This window comes from Hippocampus comes, unplaced genomic scaffold, assembly GCF_001891065.2.
Source record: "Hippocampus comes isolate QL1 unplaced genomic scaffold, H_comes_QL1_v1.1 scaffold76, whole genome shotgun sequence".
NCBI lineage: Eukaryota > Metazoa > Chordata > Actinopteri > Syngnathiformes > Syngnathidae > Hippocampus > Hippocampus comes.
In genome coordinates, this window is record NW_017805277.1 from 292,916 (window position 1) to 319,911 (window position 26,996).

At 41.2% G+C, this 26,996-nt stretch overlaps 3 protein-coding genes across 5 annotated transcripts; 1 reads left to right on the forward strand and 2 right to left on the reverse strand.

The window, feature by feature from the left end:
- Nucleotides 1-906: 906 nt before the first annotated feature.
- Nucleotides 907-11,291, reverse strand: gclc (glutamate-cysteine ligase, catalytic subunit). Of its 3 annotated transcripts, XR_002168315.1 has the most exons (17): nt 10,680-11,291; nt 9,953-10,065; nt 7,434-7,616; nt 7,041-7,154; nt 6,844-6,902; nt 6,626-6,762; nt 6,379-6,453; nt 5,331-5,447; nt 4,917-5,055; nt 4,723-4,835; nt 4,542-4,634; nt 4,364-4,468; nt 4,219-4,300; nt 4,040-4,149; nt 3,256-3,376; nt 2,329-2,524; nt 907-1,597 (listed from the first exon to the last, which is right to left on the reverse strand). XR_002168315.1 is itself a non-coding variant. In XM_019870535.1 (16 exons), exons 1-16 carry the CDS (start codon nt 10,827-10,829, stop codon nt 1,416-1,418), a joined length of 1,893 nt encoding a protein of 630 aa, XP_019726094.1. In that variant the 5' UTR covers nt 10,830-11,291; the 3' UTR covers nt 907-1,415. The 3 variants fall into 3 exon arrangements, 2 of the variants coding, with proteins under 2 accessions (XP_019726094.1, XP_019726093.1); XM_019870535.1 differs by lacking the exon at nt 2,329-2,524; XM_019870534.1 differs by lacking the exons at nt 907-1,597; nt 3,256-3,376 and having other exon boundaries at nt 2,477-2,524.
- A 4,500-nt stretch (nt 11,292-15,791) lies between these two features.
- On the reverse strand, nt 15,792-18,949 carry klhl31 (kelch-like family member 31). Its single transcript, XM_019870713.1, has 3 exons — nt 18,825-18,949; nt 16,972-18,174; nt 15,792-16,888 (listed from the first exon to the last, which is right to left on the reverse strand). Exons 2-3 carry the CDS (start codon nt 18,144-18,146, stop codon nt 16,153-16,155), a joined length of 1,911 nt encoding a protein of 636 aa, XP_019726272.1. The 5' UTR covers nt 18,147-18,174; nt 18,825-18,949; the 3' UTR covers nt 15,792-16,152.
- Nucleotides 18,950-20,209: 1,260 nt separating this feature from the next.
- On the forward strand, nt 20,210-26,774 carry eloal (elongin A, like). Its single transcript, XM_019870306.1, has 11 exons — nt 20,210-20,475; nt 22,069-22,125; nt 22,204-22,316; nt 22,387-23,230; nt 23,299-23,398; nt 23,484-23,651; nt 23,772-23,869; nt 24,346-24,526; nt 25,005-25,119; nt 26,103-26,203; nt 26,392-26,774. Exons 1-11 carry the CDS (start codon nt 20,398-20,400, stop codon nt 26,451-26,453), a joined length of 1,917 nt encoding a protein of 638 aa, XP_019725865.1. The 5' UTR covers nt 20,210-20,397; the 3' UTR covers nt 26,454-26,774.
- The last annotated feature ends 222 nt before the right edge of the window (nt 26,775-26,996 follow it).

Here is a 26,996-nt window from a genome sequence, read left to right on the forward strand (position 1 = left end):
TGTGTTGTCATAATTCAGATCAACCATTTTCAGGCAACTGCCGGGACTGTGCTGTCTGAAACGTGTCTTGTCAACGGCAATAGGTAAGCAGAATTGCATTATGTTCCGTGAAATACACAGTTTAGTTTCTTCAGATAACTACTTAAGCTTCTGATAAGGGGCTCATACTTCTGATAAGTTCGGTGACAATGTAGACTAGACGTTATGTGTGCATGGGGTTCTTTGTGTTTGTCAGGGTGTCCGCTGCTTGCGCCATATGCACAGATCCAGGCACAAATGGACAAATGTATGACCTCGTTCCACCTGCTAGGTTGTCAGGGTGACAAATAGGTACTAAAGCTAGTGTCTATCGGCCAAAATAAACATTAGCAAGGAACAACTACATCCATGAGCTTAAGTTTTGGGTGCTAATGATTTGGTCAGGTTTGGTCTGTAGTTCACTGCTTCCATCTAGTGGATAAAAAAAGACTCAGCATTACAAGAGAGGGCAGAGTTAATAAGATGCATTTTTTTCCGATTGTATTGGTATGGAGTTTTATGTTTAAGGCTACTTATGGTGCCTTTTTGTGTCTACACTTTTGTTACATTTTACACCTCACGCCAGCTCTTAAGTCTACACTCACTCAGGGGCTGGCAGAAACACCTGCTCGGATTTAGGAATTCATCCTGGTTGTTTATTATTACAGTAATTGTGGATTTTTAGTGCGGGTTCACACAAAAGGAAAGTGCTGCTACATGCCCAACATATTGGCCAATATTGGCCAACCCTCTTCCACGGGGAGTGTAAAATAAATGGACTGTTCAGACATTATGCCAAATTGTGAACAGCCAATGGTACTTACGCAGGTCGCGACTGGAAGGGAAGAAAAAAACCAAACACATTTCTCCAAGCCAAGAACAAGCAGATGTGTCATACAGATTTATTTGAAGCAGCATCACATGTAAACTACCCCCACTTGTATTCCTGCGACTACAATTCTGAGTAAAGTCAAAACAGATCATCTTGGTGAAATCAAACGGAGCTTATCCCCAAAGTAGAAGAAAGCGCACACAGATGCAACGAGACAAACACACAGCACGGCACACTGTGTTAATGTTGCAAAGAGCACAAGTGCAGTATTAACAGTAGAGAGGAGGGGAAAAACTACTGTACAACTCTGCTACATTTACATTGTCATCCAGATTCCCAGAAAAAAATAAATACACCATTTCTGACATAACTTGAGCATGTCTTAACCTTATTAAAATAATTTCCAGTCAGAAAATTCTGATACAGTATATGTACAGTACATAAGATTGCTGCAGATGTTTTGCTTTTAAAAACAATGTTTTATCATATCTTAAACATTGGATCGATTTCAACAAGAGCCACATATTTGGTCGTTTTGTCTGATACATGTTGCCAGCGAAGGTTCTCACTTAACCTTGTTGACTGGATTCCCAATGAGCTCCGGGCATTGTTCTTGGCCCCTGGCAATCCTGTCGAACTTCACAAAGAGGTCGTAGTTGATCTTGTCGCTGATGACGCTGTCCTGCTTGTACTCGGGATGCTTGGCCACAAACTCCCTCATCCACTTTGCCATCGTCATCAGCTCGCCTGAACAGCAAAGCAGAGTGAGGCCCAAGATGCAAAGCTGACAATGGTCAACGGCGAATTTTAGAGATCAAAGATGGCTTTTTGCATCCCTAAACATATTTTGACGCTGATTTAAAAAAAAGAATGTCTTTACTCATTTCTAGCATGTCAGTTTTTTTTCAGATATTTTCATTTTTTTGACCTATAAAAGCTTGCGCGATATGAATTTTACCATGCATTTATTGGGATGTACCAATCACAAGCCTCTGAGTTTGTTTTGAGAGTAATACGAATCCCAATTGGCACTGATTTGGTGGAATGGTCCATATAATATACATATATATTTAGCAACATAGACACATTGATGTATGCATATTTACATGTTAATTTGAGAAAAATCAGATGCACGTTTTTTTTCCCTTAATGCATTGCCATGGTATTGGATTGGGACTTGGGATCGGCAGATACTTCAAACCAAAGACTGACTCGAATGCCAAAAAGTGTGATCTAAGTAATTTGTAGCTCCGATGTTTCAGAAAAATAAACTCCAACTGTTCCTGAACCTAGCTCTTCATTCATAAATATTATCATATTTCATTATACAGTACAGTATTATTATCATCATAATTAGTAAAACTGATTGGCCAGAGAATTTCTTTTGAAAAAAAAATCATCTTAAAGAAAGTATAATTGCATCTCTGATTGGAAAAATTCTGGGGAAAAAATGTTGCAGCATTGTGGTTCAAATGTACCTGAGGCGCGCTTCTTGATAAGCTTCAGGTAATTCAAAATGGTGCACCTGGTGTCCACGTCAACCTCCATGTTCTCCAGATAGCAATTGAGGATAGGAATGAGCCCTTGAAAAACTCCCTCCTAGTTATTTAAAATTGTACTCGGGATGCTTGGCCACAAACTCCCTCATCCACTTTGCCATCGTCATCAGCTCGCCTGAACAGCAAAGCAGAGTGAGGCCCAAGATGCAAAGCTGACAATGGTCAACGGCGAATTTTAGAGATCAAAGATGGCTTTTTGCATCCCTAAACATATTTTGACGCTGATTTAAAAAAAAGAATGTCTTTACTCATTTCTAGCATGTCAGTTTTTTTTCAGATATTTTCATTTTTTTGACCTATAAAAGCTTGCGCGATATGAATTTTACCATGCATTTATTGGGATGTACCAATCACAAGCCTCTGAGTTTGTTTTGAGAGTAATACGAATCCCAATTGGCACTGATTTGGTGGAATGGTCCATATAATATACATATATATTTAGCAACATAGACACATTGATGTATGCATATTTACATGTTAATTTGAGAAAAATCAGATGCACGTTTTTTTTCCCTTAATGCATTGCCATGGTATTGGATTGGGACTTGGGATCGGCAGATACTTCAAACCAAAGACTGACTCGAATGCCAAAAAGTGTGATCTAAGTAATTTGTAGCTCCGATGTTTCAGAAAAATAAACTCCAACTGTTCCTGAACCTAGCTCTTCATTCATAAATATTATCATATTTCATTATACAGTACAGTATTATTATCATCATAATTAGTAAAACTGATTGGCCAGAGAATTTCTTTTGAAAAAAAAATCATCTTAAAGAAAGTATAATTGCATCTCTGATTGGAAAAATTCTGGGGAAAAAATGTTGCAGCATTGTGGTTCAAATGTACCTGAGGCGCGCTTCTTGATAAGCTTCAGGTAATTCAAAATGGTGCACCTGGTGTCCACGTCAACCTCCATGTTCTCCAGATAGCAATTGAGGATAGGAATGAGCCCTTGAAAAACTCCCTCCTAGTTATTTAAAAACAAACAAACAAAAAAAGAAAAGCCACATTGGTTTCCTTCACTATGTACTTTGGTTGGGTCAGCACGCATAGAACCTTTCTTCATGCCAAGCAAACAGACAGCCTGTAGAGAAGCCCCCCCACATTCTGTTGTGATTATTACATTACCACACGGTCTGACTGACCTCCACAAACAAACCTTTGACTCATTGAAAAACCCATTCATGGGCTGTTAAGATTTGCACCCTGATATATAGTGCGCCCACGCTACTTTCAGAGAATAGGCACCGAGCCCTGCAGTAATAGAATCCATGGGAAATTGATGCCTCTGCCCAAAAAGTTGAATGATGACCGATTGATGGCAACAAAGCACTCAATGAAATGCTTCAACATACTTCCCTGGCACCAAGATGCCACAGGATGATGGAAACGCACTCCAGGAAGCTCTGTTGTGGTGAAACCAATGGTCTGTGCCTGCTAAGTATTTATAAATTCCACTACACGCCAGCACTGATATTATGTAATCACCTTAATGCGGCATGTTGGTTTTGGAACACAGTTCTAGAGAAAAGGCGCAGCTGGATGAAGGCCTGATCTATGATCTATGACACGACAAATTTGTGGGCTCCATAGGCTACAGTAGTTTCTTCCCATAGGAGGCGACTCTTACTTGTCCATTGATGATAGTGTCGATGCTCATCAGGGTGTACTCCTCGTTAGCTCCGTCTGTCTCCAAACCGTTCTGGGCCGAGGATGTGCCATCCAGGCCTGGGTTGCATCCTGTTTGCAGACAAATGTGTTCAGGTGTGACTGCGCCCCACTGAATATCACGCTGTCCTTTTCGGTCACCTTTGAAGATGTCCTTTCGGAAGTAGAACATTCCATCCTTCACTGCGTTTCTCTTCTGTGCCATTTTTAGGTTTTCATCCACCTGATGACAGAAAAGCCAGTATGTTGAACCTATATAGGCGTCTTCAAATAAACATGTCTTCACCTTGGATAAAGGGATGAGGAAGTCCAGTTTGTAGGACAAAATCACTCTGGTGAGCAGGACGACAAAGACCACATAAGCAGCGTTCTCGAAATCGGTGAGCTGCACCTGAGAAGTGAAACGAGTCCAGTGTCCGTGATCCTCATTTCAAGCGGGCCAGACGTGAAATCGCACGACTTACCTCCATCGGGCGGAACTCAACTCTCCAGCCGATGTCCGAGTTGGGAGGAGGTGGTTTGAACCTCATCGTCTGCCAATTGGTTGACTGGATGTTCTGTCAAACAGTACCAAGAACAGTTTACGTCTCAAGTACAACTGATGTTAAGCCCTTGTTTCCATGCAGGCACAGGATCGATCCTCACCTCAAAGTGGTCCGACTCATTCTCGTCGTCCTGTTGCAATTTCTCCTCATAGACGCACAGCGGATCTCGGATAAAGAGGTGAGCAATGTGCTGGGCCAGCAGCTTGTCAATTCCTGCAGGAGATTGTCATGCGCCCGCTGCAGTATGTTTGACTTCAAGATGACGCTTTACTCCATAAAGCGTAGATTTAATACCTGCACCCAGTAGCTGATTGTAGATGTCCTCATCGATCGTCAAATCAATGTCGTTATACTTGTTGCCGCAGTTAGACAAGTAGCTGTCAATGGAGTCGTATCTTGACTTGAAGATTCTATATTTGTCGTTTTTTAAAGGCTGTAATAGAAAAAAAAAACAAACAAACAAAACAAACGGTCAAGCGCCAGTTAACATTTTTTCCACCATGCTGTAAACGACATTTTAAATGAGTATTAGCTGTAATGAATATTAAATGTTTAATGATGACTTGTCTATGTTAGATTCTAGTTTTTTTTTAAAATAATAAATCAGGGAAGAAACTAAATGAATGCAACTAATTTGACAGGATGATTGAAAATGGCAAAAGTGTAAGACAACATGCTGCTACACAGCATGTTGTCTGAGCGGCTCACCTTGAGGCCACGTTCCTCCTGTGTCCTGTCATCCACTGAGGCAGAAATAACCCCCCAGCGACAATCGATGTCTGACACGTGGCCTCTGTAGAAGGGAGAGGCTGCGCTCAGAGCCATCTGCACGCACACAGTCAAATTAGTACTCTGTGTTGGCAGCGTTTAAATCATTAGAGCCACAATACACTGTTGATCCCGGTGGCTGTTATTTGTTTAAAGCTACAATACAGAAACACGTTCAGTCGTACAGTTTGTGGTTCAAATTGTTTCGGAATATATGCCTAAAAATGTTTAAACTTAGTTTGAAGCCTTATCATGCACATCAGCGAATCTTGTGATAATCAGCTCTATGAGTGTGTTTTGCTTTGTTTGTGTGTGACTCTGTGTGTGTGTATATTTCCACTACATGAGCATAAATGGGACTTTGACAATTGAACTGCAACAATAGGGTCACTGCTGAGCTGTTTTACTCAAAGTCAGCATTCAAATATGTTTTAGGTTACACTGGTAGTATTAAAGTAAGCTTATAGTAGCTCGTGGAACCTATTTATCGAGACTCCACGACAGCTAATGCGCTCAGCCAGACTTGCCTGAAAGAGGCGGAGTCGCGACGTTACGGCATTGAAAGCCGTCTTGGCCGTGCCGTCTCCCCAATTCAACGCGGCATTTTATTGGTCAGAAATTGACCAACCTGAGTCATTCGCTCTGTTTTCTAGATTCGGTACTGTCTGTCACTCTGTCACTGACGACGCCCATTTTGCTTGCTCTGTGTCACAGAGGGCTGTGGGTCGGGTGACATCCTTTCCGTTTAAATAAATAACCATCCAAGTCTGGATACCACACACACAGCCTTCTAACCGGGATGTTTCGTGATTGAATGAGGAAGAGGGGGGTGCCAATGCATTTGCTCGTAGCCTGCCTGGCAGCGGACTTACACACCAATCGTAGATAAACTTCATTCGTGATTAAGTCAAATATACATTATTGTAACGCTGGACGACAAATGTGAGAAATCTAATTATCTGGCACGCGCTCTTCACGATCTACTCACCACTATCGGGCAGAATGTCGCAAGTTGATCATAGAGGTATCTTGCCTCATCGATGCTGCAAGCTTGGAAAGTAACCTGCAGATATAATAAACCGTTTAACGACATACATTTATGGCAGGATGAAAGCCAGCGTCGCCACTGCCAGACTGGATTGCACCATCTTATCGGACTGATAAAATAATTAAAAAAAAAAAAAAACAAGGGCTGTTAAGAGATGTTGCTTCGGCTGTATGAACATGGTCTCTACCTGCAGGCAGCAGTTGCCCATCCCAAAGCCCATGCAGTCCATATAGATGTGGTCAGGCAGAGCTGCCCTTGCCGACTCCCCATCATCTTCAGGAAACGTTTCCACGAAAGGAGATGGCGTGCACTTGTCTTTGAATACTGCCACACAATTTCATTTGTTTTGCAATTGGGATCAAATAATGCAAATAATGAACTCATTCGAGTATCACTGAGACTTACTTGGTACATTGATTGCGACTTTCTCTCCTCGTCTGTGACGTATGTTCCTGGTGAGGGTGCTGAAAAGGAAAGTCCACAAACCGGGTGATGCACAAGTGCCATGACAACACCTATTTTATCGTTACGTCACAAATGCATTCATTCATTATTAAGTAAAAGTATTGGAATACAAAGTATGAAGTGAGTTGGTGCCCCACCTGAATCTTGGGTGGTGGTTAATGGCTTCATCTGGGAAAAACAGTGACTTTGATGCTCCACTCTCAAAAGGTGTTGGCGGATATTCAGGCTTCGTAAAACCGGGGCAACCCAGTCTAACAGACAAAGACAAAAGGGAGGAATTCCTTATATGACAAGGTTTAGTAATGTTTTTTTTTTTTACTTTGTATATACTTAGGTTATTCATGAGTATACACACTTAAATCCATTCCTGTTCTTTTTCTGTAAATTGTGACAATGGCTTTCGATTTAAAGAATAACACCACTTGCTGCTTTGGCATGGACTTGAACGCCTACAGATGTATTGCGATAGGGAAGGAGATGTTACGTTCGTTGAGGATGCGGTACCTTTTAAAAATCTCGATGTTGTGTACCTTGGAAAAGAGGTGATTGTGCAGAGAATTTCATTTTGGTTGAGGACAGAAGAAGCCTCTCGTCGTCTCTTCCCCATGTTGCTCTCGACAGTGTTAAACTCCGACATGGTGCCGCCATACGGCTGCCCTGGAGTTCCTTCTATCATGTAGCTGCCATATTCTGGCCTCCAAAGCGTGGGATGGCTGCACAAAGAAAGAAAATCATTCAATTGAAATGATCAGAGGTCTCAATCGACCGCTCCCCCCCTTTTAGCCTACGGTAGCAATAATTTTGGCGGGTCGAGAGTACCCAACGGACCGGTGTGAGAGTGCCAGAGGGGAAGTAATGTGGAATGTTGGGCTCTACTATTCTCTCTGCCACCAGGATTTCCCCTGGGCGAAGCTGGCAGCGCAGATTTAGAGCAATGTCCTGGACAATGTGGCAGGCTTGTACAAACATGGCCTTCCTTTCGAATGTAACGCAGTTTCATGTTGGGAACATGCCTGAAACATTCCAAAGACTGGGCGGGGACTTGTCTGCCAAGCAGATGTCTGTTCATCATGAGAACATTATAGCCTTACATTTTGGGAGGAACTTCTTAACTGTCAAACGATGTGTCAATAATTGAGACCATAAGGATTTGGCTTGGGGACCAGGAGGTGAATACAATACCGGTACAATCCATCTCGTTATATTGCGCTTTCTCAACAGCTGCAGTTAACATAAAATAACAAAATACGGTAATATAACATAACACATAACCTAAGACATAAAGGTTGGAATCGCACAGTAAACCAAATACAGAAATGTTATTGGAGGAATGCTGAATTGATTCCTGGTTACTTTTTTTGTTGAGGTGTACTTCAGCAAAGAACATTCATCCGCTCGCCTGCATAACTGCAGAATCTATTTTTGCATGTGGATTAGATCTGCATGCATGTAATGCATGTGACTAAAATAAAGCACCATATAGAGGGAATGTCCTCTCCGGGGATTATATTAAAATATATTTGCATTTATTTTCGGTCGTTCTAGAGCATGCACTCAAACGCATGGAAACGTTCACCCATGTTATGTCCCTATTTGCTGAAATTTATGAGACCAAATTTTACCTTGTGCAAAAGAAGGGCTACTAACCATAGCCACATTTTAAATTGTGAAAGTAACTTTACGTTGCCTCAGCATAGTATTACATTTTCAGAAGAGCTTTTAATAAAGGATTTTTTTTTTTAAATATACAGTTTCAACCTCAACATCAGAAATCCAAAGCTTATTTGGTCACTTTAAATAACTGCCACGTTGCTGCACATAAAAAGTACAGCATACGTCAAGAGTGAGGTATGTGGAGCTTTACAATAATTTAGAAGGTGGGGGCTAGAGACTGGAAGGTGATACGTCTGGAGGAAGCCACATCTGCAAGCAGTTCTGATCATACAAAAAAAAAAAAAAAAAAAGCTAAAATCCAGAGGAGGAGGATGAAGCTTATTCGAGTTAAACACAAAGCAGAGTTCGCTACCTACCTTGCGAGACCCCTTTGCTCAAACTAGAAGACTTTTATGAACAAGGATAGCCAGTGGCCACATTCTAAATGTTCAAACCACTCAAATTGACATTTTATTGACTTTTGCAAGCTTCCTCTTGTGGCAGGATGGGGCCCATATGGTATGAACACATGGGTGTGAAACGTAACGAGCTGAGAATCACGCTCCAATTTCACTTTCATTTCTCGATATACAGTAATTCTAGCACATTCTATAATAACAGATCCATAGGTTTTACAGTCTTTTGGAGTGGAACCTCCAGGTGTACCAGAAAAGACAAATCATCAAAATTGTGAAAGCGATTTATTCTTGGTGAACGTCATAAAAGACGACTCGATACATGGGGTGCGATACGTTTCAAGGATGCAACGATTTTAAAAAGTAACGATTCGCTTCAGCAAACGAAAACCCGATTTTCCAATTACCCCCTTAATAATTTTTCTTCTTTTCCAACGTTACCACAAGAGTACAACTGACAAGACCGAAAATGGGAGGGCGAACCTTTGAAAAGATTTTGAATTGAATTTGTTCCGTGACCAAGCTGAAAACTCATTCACTATAACATTGATTTTATCCTCCCTGCAAAAAGCAAACTTTGTTTTTTTTTTTAAATGAGAAAAACAGCACTTTGTTGTAAAATACTTGGGCACTAGTAAGTCAACATAGCCCTCATTGTAGATCAAAATTGTAGCTGAAAGGATAATTGCTCATGAAAATAAGCAAGTCCTCTTCCATTACATGGGGTCAGATGTCTTTTAATGTGTCAGGAGAGTTACTTTTTTGTTCGATTGCATTTTTATTTTGAAGACTTTCACTCATGTCAATGTATGGCAGCTCAAAATTGTGGGAAACCTAGGCAGTATAACCGATCGTCTTATGACACATTAACAGGACAAGTTTGTGTGCAAACACAACGTGAGCGTGAAACAAAAGTAGTCAGTGGTTTGGCTGCAGGGCAAAGTTTCTCCTGACTCTGTCGAAGTGCTACTGTAACTTACTTGGGATTTATCTTTTCACCTTGGCCTTGGAGGGTATCCAAAACTTCATCGCCATTCAACACCAGTTGAACCTTTTCATCCTTGTCATCCAGTTCCACCAACATGTACTCCACCTACGATCATATTCATATAATATTCTGATCACTTTTGCATGAGAACACATTCATCATATTTTCACTCCACCAGTCACCCAAGTCATGAGGGTGTAGAGGAGTTTCCTTGACTGTAACCTCAGTAATGTAATCCCATGGCTCAAAGAGGGCTTCATCTCGAACAACAGCACTCCACATTGTTTGAAATCACATTCCACATGACAGATCAAAGCTAGTGACGACAATTGTAAAGCCCGGTTTTATTGATTTAGGTGCCCCGTTCGTTATTCAAACTCGGCAAGATACAATTTTTATGGCAGTTGTGCAAGGACAAAAAATCGATGTAGCCAATCTTTCACGTTTACTGGTGCACGGGTCAATGGAACACAATATGAAAGCTCGAATGTGGGGCACTGTTTAATGGAATAATCGGTTTCACTGTTTTAATAGCTCTGCTCACATGACTTGGTGTTTAAATCACACACACAGGCGCTACACGTAACGCGCCGCCTTAAACTCATTACAGCACTACAAATGGAGCACATGACTGCCAGCGCGTCTGGAAAATATACCCTAAGACACTGAACGCAACAGTAGCAGGTTCTCAAAATGAAAGAAAGGGGAAAATGTTTTACCTCATCGCCCCATTTGAGTACATCCTTCTGCCGGTCCTTCAAATTGTTGTAAATGTTGATGAACTGAATGATGCCGTGCGATCGGATGTAATCCGCATACTTCTTGGTGTTTTCCCAGTTGAGGGGGGAACCTTGAGTCAGTAAACCCATCTCGCAGACGCTCGGTGAGGGTGAGGCGACGACCGCTTGCCTCGCTGCCTTTTTCGGCTAACTACGCCGAGTGCTAGCTCCCTAGCTCGTGTCCCAACTTGTGCTCAGCTAGCATAGAGTCGCAGCCCCGAAAACGAAACCAGCGGGATGATCCTTAATTTGTTTTTCAGAATAACACAAATGTAGTGGTTGTCTAAAAGTGTTGTTCGATTCGATTATCCCCAGATTATTCCCGTTTAATTTTAAAATTATTCCCCGGAAGAGGCAAAAAAAGAAGGGCCCCTGATCATCACTGGCTAATATCTGCTGAGCGAAAAGACACGCTGCGGTAGCAACGATGCTCGCAGAAAGCGCTCTGTGACTTTTTCTTGCACTTGCCTGCTGCTTGGGCGCTTTTTAAGTATGCACTTCTGTTGTGGGTTGAACCGGTTTTGCCGTTGCTACCGAGCCAGCCCACTTCACCAGAGTACGCTGTAGTACATAGTAGACACCCCCCACCTCACTTCACATGACGTAACTATGACTCAGCATTCTTCGAGAAGCTTTCCTGTGCCACCTGTCAAGACATACGGAAGGCTGATGCCTTCCAAACGACCGCGGAAAAATAGGAGATTAAGAAATAATGTATTTGACTGATAACCTCGTAAAACTGGAACAATTAAAACGCGGGTGTGAGGGTAAAATTGAGTAACGCTGAGACTGAAGTATTTTTTGTTAGAAAGCAGATTTCAAAATTCCAAATTTTCTCCTCGTCATCATTTCACAGAAACACTCGACTTGTCACAATTTATAGATGCAGATTTGTACTTTTCTTTTCCAATACTTCCAATTAAATCTTTTGTGGTTTCATCAACCTTTACATGAAGTGATATCGTCACACTTTATTCAGCAATTCAATGTTTCAATATCCACTTTCCTAGACTTTTTATTTGTCAAATCTATTTTAAAATGTAATTTCTCAATTCATTATTGTTCTATTACTACACTGAAATTGTCTCGGGATTTGGATTAAAGACAAATATCAAACCAAGTGCTAAATGTCCAGTAATAGTCACAGTATTATTTTTTATTTTAAAATACAAGACTGTCCTAGCACTTTAAGGTTTGTTTCTTCAGTGTTAGAAAGATAACATATAATTAATAACGTACAGTACCTCAAATTATTGTTTTCATTTTAAAGAACCTTGACTTTATTCATGCCTGATGTAATCTCTCTGGCAGACAAAGTAAACAAAGCATGACACAGCAAACGATGATGAGAGTGTTCCATCGTGCTGAGAAAACATGTGACCCAAATACCACTGTCACTTATAACAAAATGAACTGCCCTACTACTAGGTGGCAACCAGGCCGGTTTGTACCCAGTTTCGCATCCAAAGTCAGCAGCGATAGGATGAAGAAGGAGTAATAAAATTTAGAAAAGAAAAAAAGATGCATAATTAATAGAACAGGTCTTGTTTCATGCTATACTGAGGTAAGCATTTTGGTCCTGTTTAAATCCACACGTCTTGTTGGATGAAGCTGGATAAAGGTTTTATGTCAATAAAGCAAACATACAAACGTGTTTTAGGTTCTAGACTAGAGTAAATAACAACTGAGCGAAAAAGAATGAAGGCACACCCTGGAACTCTTGTTACACCAAAACACAGTCCAATTAACCATCCCTTGGCCTAAGAGCATTTGTTTCGGCCTGCCAGGAAATTCTGGAAACAAATATTATCTCAGAGGAATTCTTGTTGTAAATAGCACCCCAAAAATTGATCACAAAAATGTTGAAGAAAAAGGCTAAGCTAATGCTTCTACAAAACAGAAGAGCGCATGAGAAAATGATTAGTAATGCTTACTCAGGGGGAAAGGGTGGGGCTTACAAGATAAGAAAGATCAGGTAAAAGTTCTGTATTTAGATAAGACAGAGGAGTCAAATGTCCACAAAGAAACAAGACTCCAAAGAAAAAATATGCACAGATATAAATGCGATACAGAAAATAATCAACCCAGACAAGCAAAATCTCCTTATAATAAACCTGGGACACTGCACTGCAAATCTCAGTAGCTTGTTTTTCTTTTGTTTTTTTTGTTTGTTTTTTTTGGAGGGGTGGGAGTGGAAAAAGGGCTCAACCAACAGAGACTGACCACCTCTGTTTAAAGGAAGTTTGCATTTTTTTATGTGAAACGGGAGGAAAGAGAAAAGGATATTTGTCAGGCTGGTGCCACAAGAGAATCACAAGACATTTATCTGGGAGTGAACGTTTCAAACAGCATTTCGCTAGTAATTCACCAGGTTGACAGTCAGATAGCTATCAGTTTCTACTGTGAACAATTGCTTTTTCGAAGCAATAGCTTTGACAGGTTGAGTGGCATTAATGCGGAAGAGGCCCTTAACCTCTTCCATATGAGGCTCAAACAAAAACAACTTGTGGCTGAGTGGACGTTGTCCCCTGTTTGAGAAGTTGTGAAAGTATTTTTAGAGGTCACGTCAGGTGACTTAGTGTATCTTTTTTAATTTTTTTTCTTTTTTTTTCCAGTTTCCAGTTTTTATTTCCTAATCCCAACCACATCATTTTACCAAGGTTACACATTGGCATCTTATTAAATCAACACAATTTACTGTTTTGTAAAAAGACAAATTGATATTTAACACATTTGAGTTGGCCTGTTCAAAAAATTAATTACCCACCTCTGACTTGCAGTATGAGACCATATCATCATCAAACTTACTTAGCACATTTCTCTAGGGCAGCTGTCCGCAGTCCACAATTTTTTTGCAACACCGTCCACTTTCGTCTAAGGATATATTTCGACGTACCGTCGAAGCTGGTGTGTTAGAGGAGAGAGACATCCAGAACATTGTCGATAGGGGCCCTCGAGGACCGGTGTTGGTGACCCCTGCTGTACAGTTTTACTTGTTTCACTTTTATTTTGAAGTTGACCCTTGTGCATCGTTGAACAACCGGTGTGGCGGCTGGGTTGACTAGGCTGGCTTGACCAACCCCAGACACCGACCCCCGTGCTTAAACTACATTTACTGTGAGACAGTGACATAGCAATGCTTCACCTAGCTTTTAATTTGAAATTGGTCCTCAAAAACAATCATTGTGGGGGCAGAATTGACTTTGAATTGAGGCTAGCCTGACTTACTCATAGTGAACACAACCGCAATACAGACTCGAACTGGAAAACAATATTACATTTCCAGTTCTCATGCGCGCCGGCACACTCTTATTTGCACCCGTGTCTGTAATCCCTATGAACACAGATACTGTACATATTAACCAATGTTCCCTCTGAGATGTACACTGAGCAATTACGCACTGCCGTAACCTTCTGAGCTCACAGGGTGACGCTGGCGCATAGACCATGCATACATATTACATTTCTACACTAATTCCTTCATTACCACCCCAGTTTAATCAATAAATAGGACACCACACCATTCCCGCTTCCTTTATAGTCTCAATAGTGCGACCAAGGGTGCACACAGTTGTTGTTCTATATTTTGAAGCATACATTGACACTCACACAACCGCTGGTGTGACACAACACGCGAACCGCTCCAATAAGGAACCCAAACATGGGCGTAGTTTACGAGCCCCTTAACTCAGGCTCTTTCTCACATTTCAGAGGTCAGGTGAGTGGAAGTTTTTGTCATTTATGAAATGACATGCTTTCCATTATTTATGAGTGGATAAAATGGGACCATATTGATCCATATACTAAATTAATTATGCTAAACATGCACTGTGTGCTAAAAATAAAGTAACAAATTGGGGCTGATTTTATTCATCCATCGATCCTTCATCCGAATTGCTTATCCTCACAAGTGTTGCGGGCATGCCTATCCCAGCTGTCTTCGGGCAGTAGGCAGGTTACACCCAGAACTGGTTGCCAGGAATTACAGTGCAGTCTTCCAACTTCCTTTAAGCCTGACATGTCTCGATTTTGTTTTGATCTCTGTTCCAGCTGTAGTGGTGGGCGGTTCCCTCCAGCGGTGCACCTGTCACGCATTTCACTCAAACAAGTATTTAACTACTGTCAAGCTGTCAAGCCGCTGTTGCGTTGTTCCACATCTTACTTCTGACTTTTTTCACAAGTGGGAATACAGGTACAAATGAGCATGCCACATTACCCAAACCCTGAAAACACATTCCCAAACACAACTTCACTTTCAATATGAGTAAGTTATTGACTGCGTAGTGGTACACTCGCCTGACTGGGATAGTTTGCAGCTCCAAATAACCCTCAATGGGCGAAATACTTTATAAAAAAAAAAGAACAGGATAACATTAGCAATAATACTTTGATATTCTCATACACAGTTTGCTTTGGCTCTGACGGGTTTACTTCAGTGCAACAGCTCCTGATGTTGAAAATATTACGTCAGCCCATTATGATCCAAAACACAGAAATTTTGGGTAGATGGAATTATTTTCAGATAATCCTCGTAATATTTTTAAAATAAGTATATAAATACGCTATAGGTCTTGTTAAATGACGACAACAGTCCTGTGAATATATCAAATCTTTAATTTAAAAACAAAGAAAAAAAAAAGTCATGAGCAACCAGGGAAATATGTAAAACTCCCAAGACAGCTCAGGCAGAAATATTTGTCTCCAGTTACATTTTATTTTTTCTAAACACATTCATACCTCACTATTGCAGCATTTTCCAGCAGAACCCCCCCCCCCCTCCCGCCCCCGTTTATGTCACACTACAGGACCACTGAATGCTGAGATCGCCATGAAGTGTGTGAAAACACTCATTGTAAACACCTACTCCTGGTAGGTGTTATTCCAGCATTGATTCCAAAACTCGTGCTGTTCAAGTATCTGAGAATCACAGTGGCTCTCTCGTCTCCATGAATCTTTTGAAATTAATATTGGCGCTGTGAACACATGTACAGTATGATTGTCATGGTAGTGGGTAAATAAAGCCGAACAAATGTCTTTACATTGTAACTTTACATTTTAGAGATTTTTTTCATATGTAACAGAATGAGGGCAAATTCACTGCTAACATCCGTATTGGCCCCATAGACAAAATGTCTGCCTAATAAAAAGCAAATTGTTGTGATAGATATCGCTTTGCCCAGTTTGTATCATAAAAGTAACAAATCCCTAATGATGCCAAACATAGCCATCCAGCTGCCAAACTGAAACTTGAAATGTCTCAGTTTGCACTTCCTTTGCTCCTTTATTAAAATTAAAGACCCTATGAAAAACCTTTCTCGTGCTCACCACAGGGAGTTATTAGATCCAAAGGCTTACATAACAGACAACCTGAGGCTAGGGAAGCATGTAAACGACATCATAAGGATCTCAATCCCTATATACTGACTGGCGCAGACGAAACTGAGCTGGCTCTAGACTCTCGTGTTGTTTTTCGAGTGGGGATGGTGACGACGCAGCACGAAATGCCAACTGTGGCTTCTGGCAACTCGTCGTCCTCAGTCCATTCATTGAGGTCAGCATTATACACCTGAATGCACTTCTTGTACTTCTTCTCACCCTCATTCCAGCCCCCGAGGACATAAATATTGCTGTTCAAAATGGCAACGCCGGCTGTGCTCACGCCTGTGTGAAGAGGAGCACAGTAGCTCCACTGCCCGGTGTGAGGGTTGTAGGACTCCACGGGCAAGACATCCACCCTTTCCCCACGACCCCCAAGCTGACTGCCACCGATGACGTAGGCGCGATCTCCCACGGTGGCAGCGCAGTGCCAACCGCGAGGCGAGCTCAGACTGCTCTTATCCTGCCAGCTGTCGGTGGATGGGTCATATGAGCACACGGCCCTGGAGTAGGCGTTGTTGATGTAACCGCCAGAAACGAGGATCTTTCCATGAATGACTGAGCTAGCGTGACAGCAGCGGGCCACCTCCATGGGAGCTTTCATCTGCCATTGGTTGGAAGATGGCACGTAGCACTCCACCGATGCCTGAACGCCGTCAGCGTTACGGCCACCAACAGCAAACAAAAGGCCATTGAAGGTGCTGAGACTAAAGTGGGTGCGTCTTTGGATCATGTTGTTCAGATGAATCCAGGTGTTGAAGCGGGGGTCATACCTTAAGAATGTGAAGTTGGTTAATACTTAAAAAGCCGACATAAACCACTTGGATAAATGGCGACATAGGAGATCCGTTTTTACCTGCAGAAGTTGCTGACGGCGTGCTTGGCCTGGTTTCTTGCATCATTCTGGTCCTCCCCTCCTGCCACGTACAGGAAGCCATCCAGCATTGCCACACACTGATTAAAGCTCTTTGCTGGCATTTCCGTCAACCGATTCCACACATTGTCCATATCCCTGTAGAGGACTTCCTTGCTGAGGGATTTCTCCGTCAAGGCTGGGCGTCCTCCCACTGTGAGGATCACCTTGAGGCCACCGCGTACCTTTGTTCTACGTGACTGAAGGATATTCTGTTGGTACGGCAACAGGTGGTAGTTCATGGCGTCCACGAGAAGACGGTGGCACTCGTGGTCTTGCATCATTCTAGGCACACTCTGGATGTGGTTCACCAAGTCTTGGGCGGAGATTGTGCCGAAGCGGATGTGAGTGAGGAGATCTGCGGCGTACTTCAACCTCTTCTCGTCAAAGTCCAACCATTTCATGGCGATCTGAAAGGCTGTGACCTCGGAGGGAAGCTGCAGGGAATCATCTGAGAGGAAGTCGCTGATCTGTTCGTAGGTGAGCTTCAGGAACTGTTCCATCTCTGAGAACTCAATGAAGTTCTCCCGCATGTACTTCTGCGCCGCTGCCTTGGTTTCTTTGAGATCGTAGGCATCTGCAATGTTGGCCACGTACATGCAGTTCTCAACGCTGAGCTCCCGCATGAGGAAGTCACTGCACATCTTGACGAGAGTGCCGATCTGCAGGAGCATGGCCGCGGCAATGGTGCTGCCGATGCTGTAGAGCGACAAGGTGAGCTTTCCGGAATACGCATATGTGATGCTTGTGGCTAGGCCCACAGGTGAGAGGTCGTTCAAGTCGATCTTCTGCAGCGTGGAATCCTTTTTCAAGATGTTGCGTATGTACTCACTGCAAGAGGCCATGACAACCTTGTGGACATCAAAGGACTTGGACTTGGTGGCAACTGTTAAATCACAGAGGAAACTGTCATGCCTCATGGTGCTCAGACCTTCCAGGAGGTTGGGGGCATACACCGAATCTGTAACCTCGGTTGAAATGCAGCTGAAGCCGTTGCCGCCCTCCAACAGTGCATTCAGCCCGTTGATCTTGTTGACAGGGCTGTCCTCAACCATGATTGTCATCTCATTGATGTCTCCTTTATTCTTCTTGGTCGTCTTGTTCTTTTTGGGGGCCATGGCTGAGGCGGCAGAGCACAACCCAGACCTTTTGAAAACATAAATATAACTTGTCACATTTGGACAAAAAAAATGCTTTTATGCTTTAAAAGTCATTAACCAAAAGTGATTTATCACTAGCATAATTTATCTGCACCATTCATGGAAGTGAATACATTGAAATCTAAAAGTTTTTCCTTGAAAAAATTTATCTTAAGGCACAAGCAGAGACTGACACCTTTGAAGCATGTGTTGTGCCAGGTGATGCAGCAGCTAGCCCTCATTGCATCTGTCACACTTTATCAGCTGTTTGGCCAGGAATAGCACACTGGAAGGGCTCTCCACTGATGTTCCTTTTATAGACTTTGAGGCACCAGAAGCAGGCCTTGTGCTCTCTTACTATTTTGGTTCAATTTAGAATTCAAAAATATATTTTATAACTGCTAGTTGTAACTTGCACTGAATGACTTTCTCGTCAGCACAATTTACAAAACTTTAAAGCACAATGACTCTCCACACAATTCACCTACTGTGCCCAGCATGTCCCTATAACAATGTATAAAACGGTTGAACAACTTCAAGCATGGCGTCCAACCACCAAAGCCCAAATAAAATCCTTCACCCCTAAAGCTATAACATCAAACATAGCATCATGAACTTTACAATTATAGCACGACTTTGCAAATAAATCCCAAATACCTGAAGAATGAAGTTGAGGCTGGGGGGGAAAAAGGAACTTGTGCCTCCACTTACTGGAGCTGGAGAGAGAGGACAGCAGTCACCCACGCTGAAAGAGAAATCCTCGCTAACTCCTCCTCTCAGGGTCTGGGTGCCAATCACATATTGTGAAATACATGTGGCAGGGGGTAGACAGTAGCTTCCCACCCCCAAAACTCAGACCTCTAGTTAGGCCTCATTGACAGATAATTTCCAATTAGTTGATGTCAACAATTTGGGTCTGAACTCCACAGTATCTGTCTGTTTAGATTTGCAGTTTTCCATTCTTAAGCATCAGCGTATTTGTGTGTGTGACTGATACATAGAGTGGAGGATGGATGAGAAAGGATAGATTCAGAGTCTTAAAGGACCTTTAATTTTTGGCACTGGGTGTAAGGGCACGCGTTAAATGGACAAACGTATTGAAACACTCCTCTTAATGATCAATGTAGTCAATCAATTGTAGTTGGACTTCAACTCCATCGCCCCCCTGAATATTAACGGATTACATCCTTTCCTTTGCGTGTAGGTGTTTTTGTGCCACGACTCGTGAATTTGTTTTTTATGTCAAAAATCAAATACCCAGAAACCAATAATTTTTTCTGTATCGGCGCAATTCATCATTGGATATACTGAATTCACTCTGTAGGGGTAACCAATAATCATTATATAGTCAAACAGCACTACGAAACACACTATATACAGAGAGGGATTTAGGACACTGCCGCAGTGTCATCAGCGAGTAACAACAGAGATGCAGAATGTGACTTGAGGAGTCAGAAAAGACATTGACGTCCTTGGAAATACATCAGTTGATTTATGGATCAAATTTGTGAATTTTACCATTCAACTCCTTGTGGGAGAACATTGAACTGCGCAAAAAAAGTCTGAAACACCGAACAGCAGTGGTTGAAGGCTAACGTAAGTTTATAGTGAATTTTAGTTTCAGCATGAAATTTTACACAAAAGGCTAATGCACCTTTTTCATCAACTTTGTAAACAACAGGCACCATGGGGTACTTCCTGGTGGCAGAAAGTGAATGTCTACTGCTGACCCTGATCAGAAAACTAAACCAAAATGAAATTCCCCTTTCAATTTAATTGTTTTCCCCGATTTCCTTATAAAAATCTAAATTTATTCATCAGAACCAGTTGGTAAAGTGGGTAACTCAAGTGGGTATCGTTTATAGTTGTACAGAGATACAATAATTCATCAAAGCTGCTGCTACCCTGAAGTAGCCTACCTGCGACGTCATGGGGAAAGGCACTCTATTCTATTGTGTGTCCCTAACATTTTGTGACGAGTGTATGTCGTCTGTTTTCTTGAATATTGACAACAATCCTGTGACATTTCCTAAAATACATTCCAAATGCGACGTTCATCAACTGTTACCATGACAGCATAATAACGGCTTTCCGATACGTGACGTCACACACGACTGTATCGACTTTACCACAGGAAACTGAAGTGGCCGTCTCCATCACTTCCGTTGCTGATAATTAGAGTCGCCCGTGCGTCAGGTGCGCGTGGACGCTCATACATGCCAGCCAAGTGATGGCAGGAACCTCGGACGTGGTGAAGAGAGTCTTGCGCTTCAAGCTTCAGCTATCAGACACGCCACAGTCTGCCACGGTAGCGAACATTTTATTCTTCCTTTATTCCTACACATAGGCTACATTAAATGCACCACTGATTTATTCAGTTGTATCAATACAGAGTTCAGTGAGGCTACGTCATCAAGTTGCACAATAATTGCTTCGTGTATCACTCGAAAAATAGTACAGGACAGTATTTTGTCTTGTACCAGGCATTACGTTTTACTCGACAGAGCAGTTAAGTTAGTTTATTGTTACTTATAATAAGCAGTTTTTAAAAAATGTGCGTGTGTTTGTGTGTGCACTTTATAAACATTAAGAATCCTAGAATAGTCATTAAGAAATTGTATAGGAAAAAAAACCTGTGATGAAAACGGAAGTAACAATCACACATGACTGATTTTAAATTGAAGGACAGCTCATTGAAAACTCTTAATTTTAAATATGGCCACAGTTTCTAAAAATAAACTAGTCCCATAACACCTGGAGAAAACGTAAACAAGGTGACTTTTACTATTTATTTGGCATAAAAGAAACAATACAACTAGCCTCTAGCTCCTTTACAAATGAATGTTGATGATACATGCAGTATTTGGAAAGTGGTATCATGCACAATTTTGTTCTACTTAGATTTTGATGTACCCAGACACAATGTAAAAAGATCAAGACTCTATCACTTTTTTAAGGCAATTGATTGAAAATAGTCGTACAAGTAACCATTTGGCAGAGTTACTTATTATACTTTGTATTGGTATGTTAACCTAGAATAAAAGAAAATCTAGATTCAAATTTAAATTTTGTGGAAAAAACCCCTCCTCAAATGGTTCATAAAATCAAATGATTGTCATAAATAGTCAGACATCCTTAAATGCGTTTGACCACACACAATGATAACATTGTCTCAATCACCCATCTGAATGGAAATGAATTTTTTTGAATGCAAGACTTTGGGGGTTATTAACTGTGTTTTATTGTACTCCAATGTCATGGAAATAAAATTAGATCTAGTGATTGATGATACCGGACACAAGTACTTTCGTCCAATGTTACAGAGCAATTTTCTAAGTACAGTAAAATGATATAGTATAAAGAATTGTCAGGAGTTGAGTCATCGCCATGCATATGGATGCCTCACTAGTGGTGATGTCAGGCAACGTGAATGGGAGGTGGTTTGCGGCTAAAAATTGCTTCGCCGCCAGTTGTTAAATTTACGACTGTTTATCATTTCTATCAGCTGTGACAACCTGCACATCTCGAGGCCTCTTTAACAAGGAAGTACATGAAGAATAGATTGTATTAAACTGTACTTAAATATCCTTGAAGGAGATTATAAATGCTTTTAGCTTAAAGCTACACACTTTATGTCAATGGATAAAATGGATAGCAAAGGGTAGAGGGCTTGTCCATTTATAGCTGGGAGTAAAACGAGTAAGGGGGCGGGAAAGGTTCCTATACATAGCTTCAGCTTCGAATGCATAATTAGCAACTGTGGCACCCCAGAATGCCATGTTTGGTGTTTCAGGTTTTGTTCCTTTTTGCGTCAGAATAAGGCATGGAAATGTGTGTTCAGTAACACAGTGTTTGATGTTTGTTTAAATTACGATTCAGGTCTTGATAAATCTCATTTCAGGTTCTCAAAATCTTGCAGAAGCTCAACAATCTAGACATCACTGTAGATGTTCTTGCTGTAAGTGGCGAATGAGACTATTTGGATGTGAATTTGTTTTCATCGTCCATTCACTTGTGAGTGTTCTTTCTGAATCAGGAAACTGGAATTGGGAGAACTGTGAATTCCTTTCGCAAGCACAGAGAAGCTGGAGAATTGGCCAAGTCACTGGTCAAAGGTTGGAAGAAATTAATCCCCAAGAAGTCAACGAGGTGCGCATCTTTTGTTGTTGTTGTTTTTTTAGCCTTCAAATCATTTAACATTTTCATCTCCTAAACGCAGTCATACAGAAGACAGAGACATATCGGACAGTTTGTTCATCAAAGAGCGAATCATCTGTGACCGAAATAGCACAAAACATGAAGACCATAAAGTGGATGATTTAAAAAATAATTGCTTAACACCAGCTAGAAAGAGTTTGGAAGATTTGACTGAAATATGTCCTGCTGAGGAAATACACAAAAATGCCAAAAGAAAAAAGGACAAGTCCAAAACAAGTAAAAAAGATGACCCAAAGAGTTTGGGAAATCGAATCTTGAGTTTAAAAAATGCTGTTCTCGAGGACAAATGTGATCATTCTGTTTCTAAGCGCAGGAAAAATGGACATTGTAAATCCAGGTCTGGCTGTCAGGTACAACCCAAAGACAAAAGTGGCTTACACTGTGAGGTCTCATCTTTGGAAAGAAAGAAAGAGAAGTCAAAAAAGAAGTCAAAGCTGTCGAAGGAACTCCCGCAAGACTTGAAGGAAACCTTCTCATCCCGTGACAAACACTCAGAAAAGTCCCCTAACTTGAACAATGCTCAACAGGACAGATCGTCGGGATCATCGAGTAGCTCAGACAACCGAAATAGGAAAAGGAAGAAACGAGAGAAAGAAGAGTCTGCACATGATGAGCTGTTGAAACTCTCACACAAAAAGGTCAAAACACAGCAAGAAAATAGTGAGAGTGAACTGGAGGAGCCATCCATGTCTTTTGAATCGTACTTGAGCTACGACCAAAAAGCCACGAAGAAGAAGAATCGCTCCAATGGAAAGAAAACCTCCAAACGCATCAATGCTGTCATAAAGAAGCAGCCTCTCGTAAAACCCACCAAGTCCCCGAGGATGCCTGTTTCTCCAAAAAAGGTGCTCGGGCGAAGGTGATCACTGAACTTCTGGACGACTGGTTAAACTGTGATTAACTTGGATTTTAGATTTTTCTGGAATCTCCAAAGGACCCGCTTCACATTCCATTACCCGACCTTCTGGCTGAATGTGACAAAGGATTCAGTTTTGAATACCTTGAGAAGAAAGGTACAGTTTGTCCGATCAACATATGCATTCTCACTAACTAATATACAACTTAAACTTTTTTTGTTATGTTTGGTTTTTGTTTAAGTTGAGAAGGAGCCTGATTTCGGGGACCTATCTGAGGACTCCACATTCTTCACAGGCCATCGGCTAAATAAAAAAATGCAGGTCTACTCGGGCGCCAAGACGGTCTTCCTCCCTGCTATGATGAGCTTGTACCAGCAGTGTATCCGCACGCTGCAGAACAATATTAACTGTGAATGAGGCCGAGCAATCTTTTTGTTTTTTTTGTTTTATTTCTCTTTTTTTAAAATTTTTTTTTTTTTAAAGATGTTTTGAGGTTCTGTTGCTTCGTGTACCATTCTCTTTTTGTCAGTGCTTTATGAAACCGGCGGAGTCCCGTTTGAAATCCTTGAGCCGGTTTTGGAGAGGTGTACCCCGGAGCAGTTGCTACGTATTGAGGAGTGCAATCCGGTAGGAATGAATTTAGAACAGATCTTATCACCAGATGCACCTGCCAAAGACTATTTTATGGTTTTATCAGGCATGTAAAATAATGCTTAAAAAAAAATAGTCAAGGGTCATCAAACTGACACAAATATGTAGTCGACATAAATTCCACGCCTGCCCAGTCTTTTATTACTGTGTTGCACAAGAGGAAGCAGAAGCCACAATGTCTTAGTCATTTTGGTTGAATAGCTTGACATCCTGACCTCAATCAGTGAGTTGCATTTAATGGGGCCAGCTAGAGGCAGTCGCTGAACAGGCTTCCTGATTTTCCTCACTACACAGTGATTGAGTCATATACAGGTATGATCTGATCCAGTATATTTCTACATTCGAATCTGATTGTGGAATTTGACTCGGTGTTGTAGACTATCTTGTTTTTGCTTTGTGATAATATATGTCAATTTACTCTTTTGTTTTGTCTTGATTGTTCGTGTCTTCAGGTGTACATCGGAGTGACAGACCACCTGTGGGGGAAACACTGCCAGAGGGACTTCAAGGATGCCAAACTTCAGCAGTACGAGTCATGGAAGGAAATGTACATCAGAGTGTCCGAGGAGAGGGAAAGAAAATTCCAGACGCTGGCCAAAAAAATCGTTTTGGATCATTCCAAGAAGCCCAAAGGTGTGCACAAAATTTCCCAAATAAACGGGGTCAAATGTTGAAGAGGAAATGGAAAAATACTACCATTTTATAGTATGGAAGAAAATCTATGCTTCCACCTTTGGGAAGCAGTTGAGCAAGTGGAAACTTTCTTGTTCCAATTTGATTGTGCCTTCATGTTTCTTCTGTTCTCCACTTCCTGAAGGTGTAAAGGCCAGGTGTTTTTACAATTTGTCCATATTATATTGTTTAGATATCTTTACTAAAAAAAAAAAAAAAACAATTCATGCACATGTCAGATGTCATTTTGAGTTTTCTCACTTGAACTCTTAGAACAAACAACCTACAGACAAATAATTCAAATCATTCAACCACAACTCTCCAACTTCACATGTGACTCTTACCTCTTGTGTCAATATATACACCCATTTATACTAATAAAATTTGAGGCAACTGTTGTTTATTTTTCTTGACCTAGTTTACACTCATCTCCGTTTAGGCCGGCAAGTGAAGATGGCATTTATTCACACTGTTGCTAAGCCACCGAGAGACGTGCGTATTCAACAAGAAATCCATGGCACTGCGGTTCAGCAACCTCAGCAACCCAGGAACAGGTACGTGTCGACTCTCCCAATACATTTGTGACACCAGCAGGAATGCCATCTCTTAAGACACCTCATTTAAGGGTCCTACACTTAAATGCTTTGATCTCCAGTAAACTTGTTTATTGTCAGGGTCTTCTAACTTCGACTCCCTCAAAAGACTATCAAACAGCTGTAGCTCATTGAGAGTGCTGCATCTTGGGTTCTGACCAAAACAAAGAGATCAGAATATATTACTCTTAATTGTAAAGGCTTTACAATAGCTCCCAGTCAGCTGTTGAATAGATTGTTCTGCTACTGGTCTATAAATCATTGAATTGTTTCGGTTCTGAATACATTAAATAATGCTAATTGAATCTGACGTAAATTCTGGAGTGACATCGGTTCTTGGTAATATGTGTAGATGTGCTGTATTTTCTCGACTTAATGTGTTCCATGGTATTTTTAATGCCTTGATGCGAATAATGGCTTGGTTTTTAAGATGCAACTACAAGAAAAAGCCTATGAGAACACCTAACTTGTTATTTGCAGTTAATCAGAGGTCTTTAAACGGTGGTAGGTGTGTCCTGACTCTGATTTAATGAGTTTGAATAATTTTGGTTAATTTTGAACGTAGCTAGATTTCCAGCCACAATACTTGCGCAAACACAGGTGAGGTTTTCTATTTCATCTGAGAAAGATTTATTTATTTTTTTGTGTTGTTCGGGTTATAGGTCACTTTAACAGAAGAAAATGTTTAGAAATGATCTGTTTTGATGTAATTTTACAGCACAAAAACCTGATGAATCGTTATTAATTCACTGTTACCAAAGCAATAAAAAGTACCAATGTGCTTGCAATTTTTTTCCCCCCCTCGGTTTCTGAGAATGTAATCTGACTTGGACAAGTATGCTATCAGGCTTACTTTGCAATGTGAGCCGTCGGTCATGCGATAGTGAAGGTGACACATCTTGAATGGATAGAGTTCTGCAAACTTTTACTTGTCCTATATACAGCGTCAAGTCCCAGGAGAGCAAATGGCTGAGCAATGAACCCGCAAAAAACAGCAGCACGACCTCAGGGCCAAGCAGCACACAAGAACCTCGCAAGAAAACACGTGAGCTCACTTGAGTGCTTTTGATGCAGATTTGTAGATTTGTTGCAGCTTCTTAAAAGGAGCAGCATGATTTAATTCCATTGTCGGTCTGTACAGATAAAGGTCTTTTTTTATTGTAGGCTATACAGGTGACTGTGCCCATTTTATTATAGCTTGCATAATTTTTTGGGTCATGTTTGTCAACACAGGGGTGGCGCCAATGATGGCAAAGTCCTTAAAGGCGTTCAAGAAGCAACTAGGACGGAGATAAACGCATGCACTTGAATGATCTTGCACTTTGTGTTGGGCCCGGGTTATTGAAACTGTTCATTACTGTAACTGTTGGATTACTGTATGACAACTAATACAAGTGATTACTATATTTCTCTGGAAATGTTAAGTTTCTCCACGATTGAATAATAAACGTCATAAAATGCAAAACTGGTCCGTTTTGAGGGGTTTAAAAACGTCCCAATTACCAAATGGGTTGTGGCTCCCTCTAGAGGAATTGTTGGGTAATTGATTCTCATACCTACAATGGCATAGAAACTGACCATCACTATACTGTAAATAAATTGCATGTTTAAATACATTTCAAATCTTATATAAAGTTATTTCTTTGTGAGCTATTCTAATCCATCTGGTTTCAATAGACAATCGTGCCATTGTGTTAAATGAAAAACAAACTTGCCAAATTATAGTATCTGTTGTCTTTTGCTGGTTCCCACTTCACAAGCATCATTCTGTCCGCATTTGGGCTATGTTGAGAAAAATGGGTGAGATGCTGGCAGAATGTTGGAAAGGTGTCACAGCC